Raw genomic sequence first — 14,993 nt, forward strand, 5'->3', positions numbered from 1 at the left:
TATTCGCTTTTACGTTCACCAAAATGGCGTATACGCAAATAAATCATTTCAACGTGTAACTTTAGATGAAGTTTAAAAGAAAATGATAAAGACAAAACTCGAGGCATACAGGCGTAAAAAACATAGAGAAGAAATGATAGAATCGTTGAAAAGTTCGATAAAAGGTATTTTATCGTGGAATGAAAAATTCTAATGTAAATGTAAGACTGTCGAACGACCTAACGAACGAAGAGACGGAAAAGTTATGTCAGGTATGTATTTCAATGAAAATATTGTTATTTTTATTTAAATATTATTTTACATTGTAATTTAATCTTTTTCTTTTTCTTTTTTAGCCTGTAGTAGAAAAAACCACAAAGCAAAAAGTAATATCTAAAGAAAAAATAGAAGATTTAGAGAGTGCAGATGATGTAGATAATTTGGAAGATGATACGGAAGATAATGCTCAGTGTCATTTATTATCTACAATAATATATTTTCTATATTTTTCCCTATGGATTGTTTTATATATTATTGCAGTACAAATTGAATTTGGTGCTGTTTATTTTGTGATATCTGCTTTAGTATTAATTTGTTTAAATACGAGATCGAGACCTAGAAAGAAGGGTGAACCCAGTGCTTATTCTGTCTTTAATCCAAATTGTGAAGCTATTGAAGGAACCCTTGACGCTTCCCAATTTGAAAGGGAAATTAGATATGGTGCATCCAGCGTGCACTGATACAAATATACGAGGTACATTCATTTTTTTTTTATCAATTTCAGATAAATGTTATATATTTTCTACATTCTTTTCTTTCTTTCTTTCTTTCTTTCTTTACATATTCAAATAGTACAGAAAATTTCTTTCATATTGGTAATATCACATTCAAAATGGAAATGAAGAAAACTTGTATAGAAATGTTTACATTTGAAATTATTTGTTTGTTTGTTTTTTTTTTTTTTATATATATAAAAAGTTTACAATACATCATTTTTGTGATCAGCAGTCTGAATTAAGTGGTAATATTTTTCCATTACCACAGTCTATTGAAATATAAATATTTAACTTTCATCTACTATTTTATTTTGGTTTTTTTCTTTTTCTTTTTGATTACCATTCTTGTAATAATTGGACAGCTGCATTGTAACATTGTTGTAAATCGCTTAAATAACTCAACATGAATGGTGATTGTTCTGACAATATATGAAATGACGCTAAGTCAGTCTTTGAGCGAAAATATTTGTCTGGACATAAAAGTGATCTGTCCAAGTCCATCAATATGTCATTCATTATTCTTGTATCCAAGGATCTAAAAATACAATGGTCAATGATAATGTTAATATTGTATAAACTAAGTACAAAATTTCAAATGTATTTACTTGCTAAGATCAGTCGTATCAATCCTTTGGTTAAGTACTTGTACTTCAGACATTAATTTGTCAACGTTTTCTTTAATTTCATCTAAAATAGAATATTTATAATAATTATTTAATATCTTGTATAAAAAAAATTATTATTAAGTACCTTTTATATCCAAAAATGTGGATACATTGATAGTTTCCAATACGTTGTTAACAGTGTCGTTAAAGTATTTAACATTCCAATGAAAGACTAAACTCTCTGACAATCTCCAAATGGTGTCACCTATTAATTGCATTAATGGAATACGATGGGATTTGAAACTTTCATTGTTAACAGTATTGTTGTTTTTCTAAATAGAGAGAAATAAGATGAATAAAATATACATTTTTAGAAATATTTATTAAATAAAATAAGTAATATATGCATTAATGTATACATTAACGAAATCACTTACCATAAATGAAATGACAGCATGCGGAATATCTAATGCAAGACGTGGAAATACAATTTTTTGATATGCTTGATTATCCAAATCGAATATGTTATTGTTTTGATAATTTAAATTTCTGATAATTTTAACTTCTTGAAGAATGATAGATTGTATCACATCTGATCCGGCAGAGATAAAACTACCATTACCTGTAACACACACAAGTAATTAGTAACATCTTTAAAAAGCAAGCTTTTTAAATCGTTTAATTTATCACAATTGATGACCAACCTTGTAAATTGTCATCATATAAAGCTATATAAGCAACAATTTTATGACGTATAAAATTAGACATCATAGTCGGACAAATATCTAAAGAACCCAAAAATAAACAAAATATGAGGGTACGACGTGGTTTCCAATTATGTTCAACTCGTAATTGATTTAATACTTTAGCCAATTCTAATGCAATATCAATTCCATTTCCACTTGCTGATAAAATCACGAATCTGTCTAAATATATTTATAAATATTGGTTTTATATAAATTGTTAATATATATATATATATCAAATATTATAAATAATAATAATATAAACTCACCACGTTCTCGTGAGCCGTGAGAAGTAGCAAGAACAAAGGAACCATTTGTAACAATTTGATGAAAAATCGGTAAATCGGATAACACTTCGCCAATTTTTAAAGTTTCAATATCTTCTTTACTGACGGAATTTGTCCAACTTCTGTTTGATAAACAATTAATTTGATTAATCAATTGATAATAACAATGAATAATTATCAAATGTAATAATATTAAGAAGAAAAAAAAACGGTACGTTTGGTAGGACGATTCTCCTAATTTTTGTAGTAAAAATTGTTGAAGATGTTCGTTATGTTTTAATCCATTACCGTCTAATTCGAGTCGTCTTCTTTGAGCGCGAAATTCTATCGATCTTTCAGAAGCAAATCGGCCAAGTAAGAAACCACAAAGTAGACAAATAAATCCAACTGAGAAAAGAAAGGAAAAACACATGCGTTTCGTTACGAATTCGCTGGATTCGCCCAATCCACGAGCCATTTGAAAACTAAGAACACGATGCATGTTGTCTTCTTGATTATTATATTGAAGAAAAGAAAACAAGAATGTGATCGAATATAAGTTGAAATCTTCTAAGCGCGAGTCACCAAAATTATAATTTTGTTTTCAAATTGGCATATTTTCTTTGTCGAAATCTCTTGATTGTTTCTTCTTTCTTAAATTGTTGATTAACTGCAAAACAAAAGTATTATTCTTATCAATGATGATATTATATTTTCGTATAAAACTAAATTACAGGAGTGTATTTTTATTTTTCAAGTTACGGTTACTACTATTTTTAAAGTTGAACTGTCCAAGCTATACTTACTAATTGTAAGATATTTCTTTCTTTTTCTTTTTTTTCTCTCAATAATAAGTGCACATATTAAAAGATTTTTTTTTTTTTAAACACTATATAATTAAGGAAAATAATAAAAATAAAATTAGAAACTCGTTGTTACTATTCATATTAAGAAGAATATAACATCATTTGAATTATTTCGAATTAACGTAGAAAAACACAAAATCTGTTTCGATAAAAATAAACATCGATTAATTATCAATAATTTTATATTCTATGATAACAAATAATACAAAATATAATAAATTCATTTAAAATGATGTATTTTGTATAATGTGAACAAACAACGTGAAACACACGGAATATAAAAAAAAAATGTGAACGAACGTTGAATGAAATTGAATTGTCAATTGATTTCCCGCGCACTTCAATCGACCAATTAAAATAATTATCCTTTTCGAGGATGTTCGAGATATCTCGAGGATCACCGTGTGTGTGTGAGAGAGAGAGAGAGGAAGAGGCGGGTAAAAAGATGCAATTCGATATATCGATTGAAAATTAAAATACTTGGCGCGTATATATGTGCAAATTAAAAATGAAAATAATTTAAACAAATATATATATATATATGTATATATACTTTAATAAGGAGTATCTTCTTTCTAACGGAATTCGAAAGGAACTAGAGAAATGATGATGTTTGTGTTACGTTGTCAGCTAGTATAAGGTCACACCTTCTTTCCGTCAACTTCCAGAAGCAATCCGAATCCCGACGCATGTCCGTTTACTCGCGAAACTAGAAGAAATCGATATATTTCTTCCTCCCGTTACTTTCTGACCCTCTTCCTCCTCCTCCTCCTCCTCCTCCTCCTTCTCCTCCTCCTTCACTTAATCTTTTTTTAATCAAAACTTATTTAATTTCAGTTCTTTTTTAATCATTTCCCCGCCCCCGCCCCACTTTTCTTATTAACTTTCGTTTTGAGAACAACTTTTACGATTTTTCCTCGTGTTCTTTTTTAAATAAAAAAAAACAATCACAAATTTCTATCCACTTGTCGGAGCCATATTTAAATTATTAGTAATTTAGTAACATCCTAATTAAATTGACTTAACAAAAAAACGAGAAGATAAACAAAAGATTTATAAAAATTCCTAACAATTTAATTAACATAATTAGATTTGTTCTTTTGAGAATACAACAATGACGTGTGTTTAGTAAATCTCTAAAAGTATAAATGCGATCATGTGTGTTTCTCTGTGTAGATTAGTGTTTGTGTAAAAACGATATTTATAAAATACAAGAAACCGTCTGTCGTGTTTTCTTCAACCGAACTCGTCGTCGTTCTTTTGCCACCCCTCTTTTAAAACCAGTTTTATTTCGGATAATAATAAGACACCGTTCTGTGTTATACTACTTATAAATAGAGTTTTCGATGGTATTACGTGCACCCACGCAAGGTTGTTTTTTTTAAAACTATAGAGACAACTACTTCCACAATTTTGTATGAGAGATCTCAAAATACGCACAACAATTTTTCATCCAGTGATACGCTGCGTTCCTTCTTCTCCTCTTCCTCCTCCTCCTCCTTCTCCTCCTTCTCCTCCTTTTCCTCCTCTTTCTCCTTTCGCGTCTCCATTTTACACCAAATAACAAATTTCATTTATATTTTTTAACGACTTTTTCTTTTTATGCATTCTAATTGCAATTTTCATTTTAATTTGTTGATGATAAAAGGTTCATTCAAAGGATACAAGTTTTTTTTTTTTTTATACAAACTAAGCTAATTATTTATTACTTTTAGATAGGAATTAATTATTATAAAAATATACATTTACATTGTTTTAATTACAAGGTGTAATCAAATTGTAAGGATTTTTATAATTTTGTACAAAATCGTTCACAGCAACTATTCGATCAATTCAACGACATTTATATCATTATTAGAAAAACATTATTTTGATAGTTAAAAGGACAAGTTGAAAACTCTATATAAATGTTTATAACAAATAATTGACTTGTTACAAAGAATAAAACCTTATTGCAAATTTATAAGATAAATGAAATATCTTAATTTAATAATAAGAACGTCCAAATTAATATGAAATATTATAATAATATATTACAAAATGTTTTACTCTATCAAATATATATATCGTATCATTATTAAATATATATATATATATATTTCAGGTAGCAATGCAAAAGTTTCAGAAATTGAAAAAAACCTTTTGTTTCATCAATTACGTTTATACATATAATTTACAACAAATTATGCAACGTGCAAATTATTTCATTTGTAATAAATCTACGTGTCTGTTTTTAATGTGATAATTTAAATGACGTTTTTGACGAAAAGCCAATCCACATTTGACACAAACAAATGGTTTAATTTCAGAATGGACGAGCTTATGCCTGACCAATTCAGATTTGACTCGGAATCTTTTCGAACATTCATCACATTCATAATTCTTTTCACCTGTATGCGTTGTTACATGGGTTAACATTTCTTGACGTCTACGAAACTTTTTATTGCAATAACTGCATGGATGTGGAAACTCATTAGTATGCAATTTACTATGAATATAAAGTGAAGCTTTAGATTTAAATGTTTTACCACAGGAATCACAAATGTAAGGTCTTTCTCCTGTATGCGTACGACGATGATCATCTCTCGTAGCTTTAGATGCAAACGAATTGCCACAAATGTCGCACGTAAAATTTTTAAGCTTCGCATGTACATCTCTTAAGTGTCTTGAAAGCCCACCAGAATCACGAAACTGTTTTCCACATACATGACAAGTAAATGGTCTTTCATCCTTGTGTATCCTCATATGTCTCAAATAAGAATCTTTTAATTTAAAATATTTCCCACACTCGACACATTTATATGATTCCTGTGTATTGGAATAGGTTTTTTGTTTTTTCATCTGTTTGTTAGATTCTTTAGTATCGTTTAAGGAAGTTTCACATCTCTTAGGTTTTTCTGATTCACCATTTACATTAGGAAGAAATGTCATCATACACGTATTTTCTTCACGATCCATAATTGTGATATTATTTGGTTTGTACTCTTCTGATGTTTTTTCTTTCACTTCAACATCATTATTCTGTTGTAGATCGGTTATCGAAGAATGATGATCAAGCGTTGTATCCATTACGGCTATCCAAACAGAATTACAATCTCCATTAGTATTTGATTTCTTTTGTTGTAGCTGACATCTCTTTTTATACGGTTTCCAAAATATATTGTGCATTTCCAGGAACATTTTAAACGTTGTCCGGTTGCCACTGGATCTGGACAATAGTCAAGGTTTGTGACTACATTTATTGATTAAAAGACCAGAAAATCAGTAATTAGATTTATAAACAAAATACCTGTTTAAATAATTAACAGTTCCTTCTTTATGTGTCTCATTTTTAACTTCATTTTCTTCACTGGACTGTTATTAATATTAAATATATATATATATATTATAAATTATTGTACAAATAAATAAAAATCAAAGTATGCAATTAATACTTACAAAATTTTTGTCATTAATATTAGATAAATTTATTTCCGGTACAATTTCTGATTCATAAGTTGACTGTGGTTGAAAGTACTAGAATAAGATCAATACATTTGAAAATAATCATTTAAATAATAATTTATTAGAACAGAAATCATTGTTCATATGATATATACTTAATAAAAACTAACTTGTTTGTTATCAAATGAATTTTGTATTTCAAGTAATTTGCGTTCAGCGTTCATACATTTTTCAATGAATCCGTGCCATGTTAATATCATGGCAGCACAACGATAACATAAATTCAAAGGTAATGTATCATTCTCAGAAATCTGTAATATAATATCAAAATTGTTAATATATCAATATTATGAGATAATTGTGAATAATGAAAAATATATTTACATGTATAGGTAAATATCTGTGTATTTTGTCACATATTGAATATTCCATGCCTTCTCCTTCAAATATTGGAATAAAGTGATCATATACCTTAGCACAAAATCTACATAATCTTGACAACGACATTCTTTCTAAAGATTCGTTTAAATTACATATAGACTCGTCGTTATTAATATTCATATTTCTTTGTTGATCATTGTCAACATCGGTTACTAAAAAGAATTCATCTTCTCCAGGTTCCATTTCATTATGTTGATCTTGATTAACAACAATATTTTTAACAGTTTGAAGCAAAACCGAATCATTTTCGCAAGTTTCCAATATAACTGGATTCTCTGTCTCCATTGGATCTGTTTTTAATTAAATAATAATAATAATAATAATAAGAGAGAGAGAACAAAAATCTTAATATGCAATTACAAAGTAATAAAAAAAAAACAATGCAATATACTTACATGTTTATAAATACTATTGTGTTTTGTTTATTAATATTCTATATCACAAATAATAAAATATTTCAATAATTATATTACAAATATAAAATCATTGTGTATAAATATTAAAAAAAAAAAAAAATGTAATAATTAGCAGGAATTTGTAAAAAAAATTTATACCAAAACTTTAAGGGATGCGTTAAAATGTTACTGCCACCCGCACACTATATATATATAATTCATTTATATAAAATTGCTAATATACTAATGTCATGTGTAAAAATAAAAGAAAAGTGCAAAATAATCTTTGATCAGACATTTATCAATAATCAATTTTTGCAATTATTTTTATTTATATTTAATTCGACAAATATTAAATATATCACGAATACAATTATTACAATATTCCTAAATATTTATTTCATAGTTTTTTAATTCTAGATATCTAGTTAGATTTTTAGCTAGTTACTTTTTCATATCTTGCAGTTGATTAACCTGTACAAATTAAAACTAAACTTTCAAATTTACATTTTCTAATAGTGATTGAATTATAATTGTTATAATAAAGGACAACGATTTAATAATGTATTAAAAATAATTGCATTGTTTTTCATTTGTTTTTTTATGTAATTAATAAAAAATAAATAAAAATGTCGGAAAATAGTAAAAATTTACGACGTTCATCAAGAATAAAGGCATACAAAAGTGAGCATGGAAACATTCAGAAAACTAAACGTATGTATTTTCTTTATTATTTAGATTATTATAGATTTTTTTATTTAGAAAATATGTTATTAATTACATTAATATTAATTATAAGTAATAAATATATTATGTATAATATAAGAGTGAATACACACATAACCTTACTTTTCGTTTTGAATTATTACAGAAGTACAACAAGATGTGTCAATTAACCCCTCAATAGATCAAGAAAACATTTTAAAAGATATTAGTGAAAATATACAAAAACCAACAGGTATGATAATTTATTATTATTTTACATAATTTTATTATATATATATATATATAATTGTATTAATTTGTACATGTATTGTTTTAGAATTATTTAGTGAAAATGATGTTAATGGTAAGAATATGTATCGGTTTCAAACACCTAAGAGAAATAGTATGGTACAAAAAGCACAATTGTCTCTTATGTCATCCACAGAAAAAAAATCTCAGATAGCCAAAGTTAAAACTAGCAAAACTGCTAGTGCAAAACGTAATACTAATAATAAATCAATCAACAATAGGAAAAGTTATTCTAAACCAGGTACGACACATACTTTCTTTTTCTGTTTTGTGTTGATTATCTAACATTTGAAAAAAATATTTTAATAATTAAAAAATTCCTTTTTTCAGATGAAGAAGTAATAATATCAAGCGATGAGGAAAGTGTGTCAGAAGAAAGCATTTATATACCTTCAGAAGATGAAATAGTATTAGATTCAGATCTTGAAGAAGTCAGTGATTATTGTAACACAAGTTACGAGGACATTTATATCAAAAAATCTCATTTAAAAGCTATGCAACATAGAACCAAACTACAATCTAAACTAATTAGTACTCCAAAGAGATCACAGACTAAAAATAAAACTCCTTGCAAAGATTACGTAAGTTTTATAGAAATTACATTAAAATTATTATATTTTATTTAATACGAATTATATTAAAGAATTCTATTTGTTTTTAGTATATGAGAACTGATGAATATTTTGAGAATCAATCACATAAAGCTATTACGTCCAATCATACGCTTGCTCGTCTTCGCAATTCTCGTTTTACTCGAGATAAATTGCAAGAATTATTGGCTAATCAGGATCATATTACTGAAACACATAAGAAACTTATTTATTCACTTTCAAAAGATTATCATGATTTCTTTCCTATGTGGTATTTTATTATGGAGTAAGTTTTATAAATATATAAATAGAAATATTCTAAGATTCTTGATTAGTATTTATAAAGAGATGATTTTTAAATTTTAGAGAAGGGTATACTCTGTTGCTGTATGGTTTGGGATCGAAAAGGAATTTAATCAACGATTTTCATAATCAATTTATTTCTAATCATCCAACTTTAGTAGTCGATGGCTTTTTTCCTAGTTTAACGATCAAAGATGTAAGATACATTTATTTTTATTATTACAACAATATTATATCATATAAATTGATATTATTTAATAAAATAGTGTCATTTTTCAGATTATCGATAGTATAATAATAGATTTATTGGAATTGAGTGTGCCAACTGGTATAACAGAATGCATCGAACTTATTACCAATGTATTAAAGAAGAATCCAAAAGACAGATTATATTTATTAATTCATAATATAGATGGTATAATGCTGCGCTCTAACAAAGCCCAAGATGCACTTTCAACTCTTGCAAGAATACCTAATTTTTGTATAATGGCATCCATCGATCATATAAATGCACCACTTTGTAAGTAATATGCATTACATTAATAATGAATTTCTCTTTAGAGAATAGATATTTAATTCTATATTCGTTTAACTCAGTGTGGGATCATACGAAACATTCAAAGTTCAATTTTTATTGGTGGGATACTACGACACTTTTGCCATATGAAGCTGAAACTTCGTATGAAAGTTCTTTATTAATACAACACAGTGGAACACTTGCTTTATCATCACTCATCAATGTGTTCCAGTCTTTAACATCAAATGCTCGAGCAATGTATAAACTTTTAATAGAACATCAATTGGATAATAGTAATAATAGTGATTTTTCAGGTAATTATTTGAATATATATATTACATTGAAAATATCATTGAAACAAATGTTCCATTTTACATGTTTCAATTTTTTATTGTATTTTTTTATTTTTTTTTTATTTAGGAATGGCATTTAAGGATTTATATCGAATAGCACGAGAAAATTTTCTTGTGAGTACCGATTTAGCTCTGAGAGCACAACTAACAGAATTCATAGATCACAAATTAGTACGAACTAAACGTAACAAGGATGGTACGGAATGTTTGACAATTCCATTAAGTAATAATTTATTGAAACAATTCCTTGAACAAAACAAAACTTAATATTTTACTGTATATATTTATTTTTATATAGTATAATATAAATAAAAAAGAAAAGCATATAAAATAAGTTAGGATAAGAACAATTAGAAATTAACAACAACAACCAACAACAAAAAACATGATATATTGTACAAATATGAAACGTGATTACGATGTGTGTAATGTGTGCACTGCATCGAATCACGTGATAAAATTAAATCCGTGATGAATGATATTTTGAATAATATAATATATTCAAAATATTATAAATACTTTAATTAGATATTTTGAATATATTATAAAAAAAAAAAAAACATATTTTTGTATTATTTTTTTAATCAAGAATAAAAGTGATATATAAATATATATATATATAGTCGGTAATGTAGAACGCGATAGAAAAATGATAATGACAGTCCCCTTCCAATTGTATAGTAAACAAAAATGTGAATACTCGTTAAATCTATAGAGTATTTAATCTGTGGTAAGAAATGAAAATAGTGGTGTTGTCGAGTGGTTAGTAGATGATAGTACACGAAGAATAAGTTAGTTATTGTAATAAATGATTATACTTAATTCTAATTAATATTTTCTCTTTGTCGTAATAATGTTAATTAAGGAAGAAAATTCGAAGACATTTTTTTCGGTAAGAATTGACGGTAGTGAATGGCGGCGCCAGTTGTATTATCACTTGCTCAGATCATTCTTACATATAAGTGTGAGCATAGCGAGAGCATGACCGGGAACGCATATTATCTGCAGACTGGATGAAATGTCAGACCTGTGTCGGGGGTGGGTGGATACATGGATTGGTGAGAGGTTAAGCGCAACGAGACCAATTCTAACTATTAGTGATTTTGGTACGTTTTAATATCATCTTACATTAGTATTTCAATTATTTACATTTTTACGTGAATTATGTTATTCGAAGAGATACATGTGTATGTTCGTGCGTGTATACACATATGTGTCTGTCTCTCTCTCTCTCTCTCTCTCTCTGTGTGTGTCTATCTATGTGTGTTGCATTCGTTGAGAACAATTTGTCCGTAGAAATTCTTTTCTATTAATAGTCGAATACTTAGGATAACATGGATTTATTATTTAACTTCCTACTATGTAGTAATATCGTTTTTTTTTTTGTTTTGTTTTATTTTATTTATTCTCAGATTATCTTAGATTATATGTTAGATTTGTCTCTTTTTTTTTTTTGAGATAATTTATAATCATAGAGAGTAAAAGAGAAACCGGTTGTATTAGATATTTCGTAGCGCTGCCAATTACGCATTAAATATTATAAACAAAACAAGTTGACCTTCTAAAGATAAGTCAAACGACCTTGACTTTCGTGTACTATACGAACACGAATGCTGTTAACAGCAATAACTGAATAAACGGTTGCTAGGCTAGTGGCTTATGAATAAATATGTTGTGCATGATCAAATAGTTCATAGATATTTTTGAGATATATGTACATATCTATCTATCTATCTATCTATCTCTATCTACAAACGAATTCAATCTGTTACAGTTTACCAGTACGTAATGGATACGATTAGTTTTTAAATCTGACACATTTTTGTTTGTTTGTTTGTTTGTTTTTCTCTTTTACTGTTATTTTTATTCACGTCTCTTAATTACGCGAATGCGATTGTTTTGTAAGAATTTATTTGTTTCTTTGTTTTTTTTTTTTTAATTATATCAAGCTAGAAACAATAACAACAACAACAACAAGATGGAAGGATCAATGTAATTTGTTTTATATGTTTGATTTATTTTTATTGTATTTTTATGTTAGTCGAATAAGCGATGATTTCTTTTTTTATATGAATCATCAAGATTCTTTAATTAGAATTCATTCATTTTGGCACTAACAAATATAATGATATATTTTCTAAATGATTATCTCAAGTAAAAATACAAGAAGATTTTAGAGAAGATTTATTATAACATATGTGTCATTTGTAAACTCTTGTTTGATATCATTGTAATATTGATTGTCATTATAAACATGTTGGTATTTTTATTTACAGGTAATGCTGTTGGAAGTTATCGGAATTCTTAGTAGTCACATAATTATTCTCTATAGTCAACCAGTCTTGTTCTATTTTACGAATAAATGTACAGGTAAGATTATTATTTTCTTTTTTTTATATAATTTATACAATATTTTTATATCTTTTGTCACAAAAATATATTGAACAGATATTACATGTATATACATAGTTAACATTTTATTAATAGTATATATATTTCTTTTTTTTTTTTGTGATACAGGTTGGCATCAATGTTTCCTGTATTCTGTAAAATATAATTTGCAGCGTATGTTCGGTGAGTGACAGTAAATATTAATAAATTATGTTTCATTTTATTTCAATGCGAAAGAATACGAAACTGAGAATAATGGTCGTATTCTCAAGCAATGTTTTATTTATTTTTTTAAATATATTTATATATTATTATTATAGTACTCATTGTTTATAAGAATAATCTAAGAATGAGCATCGTCTTCTTAAATTTAATAATAATTATGAAATATTTTCTTCTTCTTGTTTGGTGTTGTATTACATCAAAAGTTAGAATATTTTTCATATACACTTATAGTTTTATTCAAAAGTATTTTATAACAAATTAGTAATATTCTTTACAACAATTTATTCATTTTACAAGTACATTTATACACAAACATAATTTTTAACAAAATATATTATTTCTAAATGAAATCTTTATGAAAAAAAAAAAAAATACGCGTTTAACATCGTTCGGTAACACGTTTTCCTTCATTATCGATCGTTGATAAAATAAACGAGTACAACTTCCTTTCCTTTTTTTTTTTTTTTTTTTTCATATATAAAATCATAAGAAATACATGATAGTTAAATGCAAAATCATGTTTTCAATTAAATCAAATCAAATGAATTTTTGTTTAGATAACAATCGTGTCTCTTTGTCATTCGAAAAGGCCGCGATAATAAATAGAGTGTGAACAATGAGTTCGTGTTTTCGTTCCACTCTCGATAGTTCTTCCCCTCTTTACTTTTATTTGACATTTTTTTTTTTTTTATTATTTAAATTGTCCTTTTATATATAAACTAGTAGAGAAAGATGTATTTGATACACATATCTGTATAATAACGTTTATTAAACACATAAGTATTTAGTTATGTTTGAGAGTGTATATAAGCGTGTTAACAAGATTACAGCTTGAACAATATCGTATGTACGAGTCTCCTCGGAGTTTGCTACGTTTACGTCAGATTTGTGGGTGTATATATATATTATATATAAGTGTATGTGGACGTATAGTATGTATTAAAGGCATGCACGTGCCTAACCAATTTCCGCTTATTTTACCTAAATCGAGGTCGTGGAGCCGTTAAGCGTCGAGGATCAGTCACGATCAACGAGTCGTTGTAACTGACTCATAAAAATGATATTCTGTTCTGTTCTTTTTTTTCTCTTTTATTACGATGAAAGAATGACGATGCTCAAAAATAGTTATATTTTTAAATGAATTTATTTAGTTCATTTATTTTTAATATGTTATCTTTTTCAAATGAGTACTCGTAATATATGTGTAACAATTTCGTATTAGGTATCAAATATAATCGATCGATACTATCGATTGACATTCTTACATTTAAGTATATAAATATTATCTTACTTTTTTTTTTTTACAAAAAAATAAAAAAAAAATTAACTTGGAATTATAAAGGTTTTGTTTTGAAAGATTTGGGTAATTTTTTTTTTTTGATACAGTTTCGGTCGATAAGGAAGGGTTGGAGTGGGTAAAAGTGGGGACCGTTTTTATTAGAAACTTTGGATTAAGAATTTTTAGATAATAGTATATTTATTATTTAATATTCTTTAATATTAAATTATAATTAATATTTTTTAATATTATTAAACTATTATAAGTAACTTATTATAACTAATATTATTAAATTACTCTATCTAGTTTTATTATTATAACTAGTAATATTAAATTATTATATAATAGTAATTTAATATTATTACTTATAATTATTATATATAACTAATATTATATTTAATTTATATTTTGTTATATAATTAAATATTAAATATATTAGTTATAATTATTATATTCAAATATATATATATATATATATATATATATAAAATTAATAAGAATTATTATAACTAGTATTATTAAATTACTATATCTAGTTATTACTATAACTAGTAATATTAAATTATTATATAATATTAATTTAATATTATTATTTATAATTATTATAACTGATATTAAACATTACAACTATTTAATAATTTTTCGTAAGCATAGCTTTTTTTTTGTTTATAATTAATAACATCATGTCCAACACATCTGTCCATAAATAAAGATAGATAGGAGGATGGGGGTGGGGGGTAGGGGCGGAGGATAGGAACCTAAAAGAAAAGAAACAAAAAAAAAAGATAGGTGAATATAGAATA

The 14,993-nt window shown here is 26.3% G+C and overlaps 5 protein-coding genes across 16 annotated transcripts in view; 3 read left to right on the forward strand and 2 right to left on the reverse strand.

The window, feature by feature from the left end:
• Positions 1-9: 9 nt before the first annotated feature.
• Saysd1 (SAYSVFN motif domain containing 1) lies at positions 10-6,407 on the forward strand. 4 transcript variants are annotated; one of them, XM_015327979.2, is made up of 3 exons: positions 10-251; positions 336-733; positions 5,548-5,685. In XM_015327979.2, exons 1-2 carry the CDS (start codon positions 180-182, stop codon positions 717-719), a joined length of 456 nt encoding a protein of 151 aa, XP_015183465.2. In that variant the 5' UTR covers positions 10-179; the 3' UTR covers positions 720-733; positions 5,548-5,685. The 4 variants fall into 4 exon arrangements, with proteins under 4 accessions (XP_015183465.2, XP_015183468.2, XP_015183464.2 ...); XM_015327982.2 differs by lacking the exon at positions 5,548-5,685 and adding an exon at positions 5,343-5,455; XM_015327978.2 differs by lacking the exon at positions 5,548-5,685 and adding an exon at positions 6,269-6,407 and having other exon boundaries at positions 11-251.
• LOC107070097 (aminopeptidase NAALADL1) lies at positions 922-5,285 on the reverse strand. 4 transcript variants are annotated; one of them, XM_015327974.2, is made up of 8 exons: positions 4,458-5,285; positions 2,609-3,042; positions 2,376-2,515; positions 2,065-2,286; positions 1,798-1,982; positions 1,506-1,692; positions 1,361-1,442; positions 922-1,290 (listed from the first exon to the last, which is right to left on the reverse strand). In XM_015327974.2, the coding sequence occupies exons 2-8, from the start codon at positions 2,872-2,874 to the stop codon at positions 1,092-1,094; spliced, it is 1,281 nt and encodes a 426-aa protein (XP_015183460.2). In that variant the 5' UTR covers positions 2,875-3,042; positions 4,458-5,285; the 3' UTR covers positions 922-1,091. The 4 variants fall into 4 exon arrangements, with proteins under 4 accessions (XP_015183460.2, XP_015183459.2, XP_015183458.2 ...); XM_015327973.2 differs by having other exon boundaries at positions 3,886-5,285; XM_015327972.2 differs by having other exon boundaries at positions 3,792-5,285.
• Positions 5,379-7,887, reverse strand: LOC107070095 (uncharacterized). Of its 2 annotated transcripts, XM_015327968.2 has the most exons (7): positions 7,678-7,887; positions 7,519-7,556; positions 7,067-7,413; positions 6,853-6,993; positions 6,677-6,754; positions 6,528-6,592; positions 5,379-6,446 (listed from the first exon to the last, which is right to left on the reverse strand). In XM_015327968.2, exons 3-7 carry the CDS (start codon positions 7,406-7,408, stop codon positions 5,438-5,440), a joined length of 1,635 nt encoding a protein of 544 aa, XP_015183454.2. In that variant the 5' UTR covers positions 7,409-7,413; positions 7,519-7,556; positions 7,678-7,887; the 3' UTR covers positions 5,379-5,437. The 2 variants fall into 2 exon arrangements, with proteins under 2 accessions (XP_015183454.2, XP_089028231.1); XM_089172105.1 differs by having other exon boundaries at positions 7,519-7,887.
• A 119-nt stretch (positions 7,888-8,006) lies between these two features.
• On the forward strand, positions 8,007-10,909 carry Orc2 (origin recognition complex subunit 2). Its single transcript, XM_015327967.2, has 9 exons — positions 8,007-8,232; positions 8,390-8,476; positions 8,561-8,773; positions 8,863-9,113; positions 9,194-9,408; positions 9,489-9,621; positions 9,705-9,945; positions 10,023-10,256; positions 10,363-10,909. Exons 1-9 carry the CDS (start codon positions 8,148-8,150, stop codon positions 10,560-10,562), a joined length of 1,659 nt encoding a protein of 552 aa, XP_015183453.1. The 5' UTR covers positions 8,007-8,147; the 3' UTR covers positions 10,563-10,909.
• Positions 10,910-11,061: 152 nt separating this feature from the next.
• rdx (BTB/POZ and MATH domain-containing protein rdx) overlaps positions 11,062-14,993 on the forward strand; it is a 95,767-nt gene continuing 91,835 nt past the window's right edge. Inside the window, exons 1-3 of one of the 5 annotated variants that reach the window (XM_089172107.1) lie at positions 11,062-11,401; positions 12,572-12,665; positions 12,816-12,869. In XM_089172107.1, the coding sequence (XP_089028233.1) occupies positions 12,575-12,665; positions 12,816-12,869 (145 nt within the window). In that variant the 5' untranslated portion in view covers positions 11,062-11,401; positions 12,572-12,574. Of the gene's footprint in view, positions 11,402-12,571; positions 12,666-12,815; positions 12,870-14,993 lie in introns of those variants that run through there. The other 4 variants (XM_089172108.1, XM_015327969.2, XM_015327970.2 and 1 more) reach the window with 4 other exon arrangements.

The sequence above is a fragment of the Polistes dominula genome, unplaced genomic scaffold (genome assembly GCF_049000335.1).
Source record: "Polistes dominula isolate Pdom_NZ unplaced genomic scaffold, Pdom_raw_medaka contig_73, whole genome shotgun sequence".
NCBI classification, from domain to species: domain Eukaryota; kingdom Metazoa; phylum Arthropoda; class Insecta; order Hymenoptera; family Vespidae; genus Polistes; species Polistes dominula.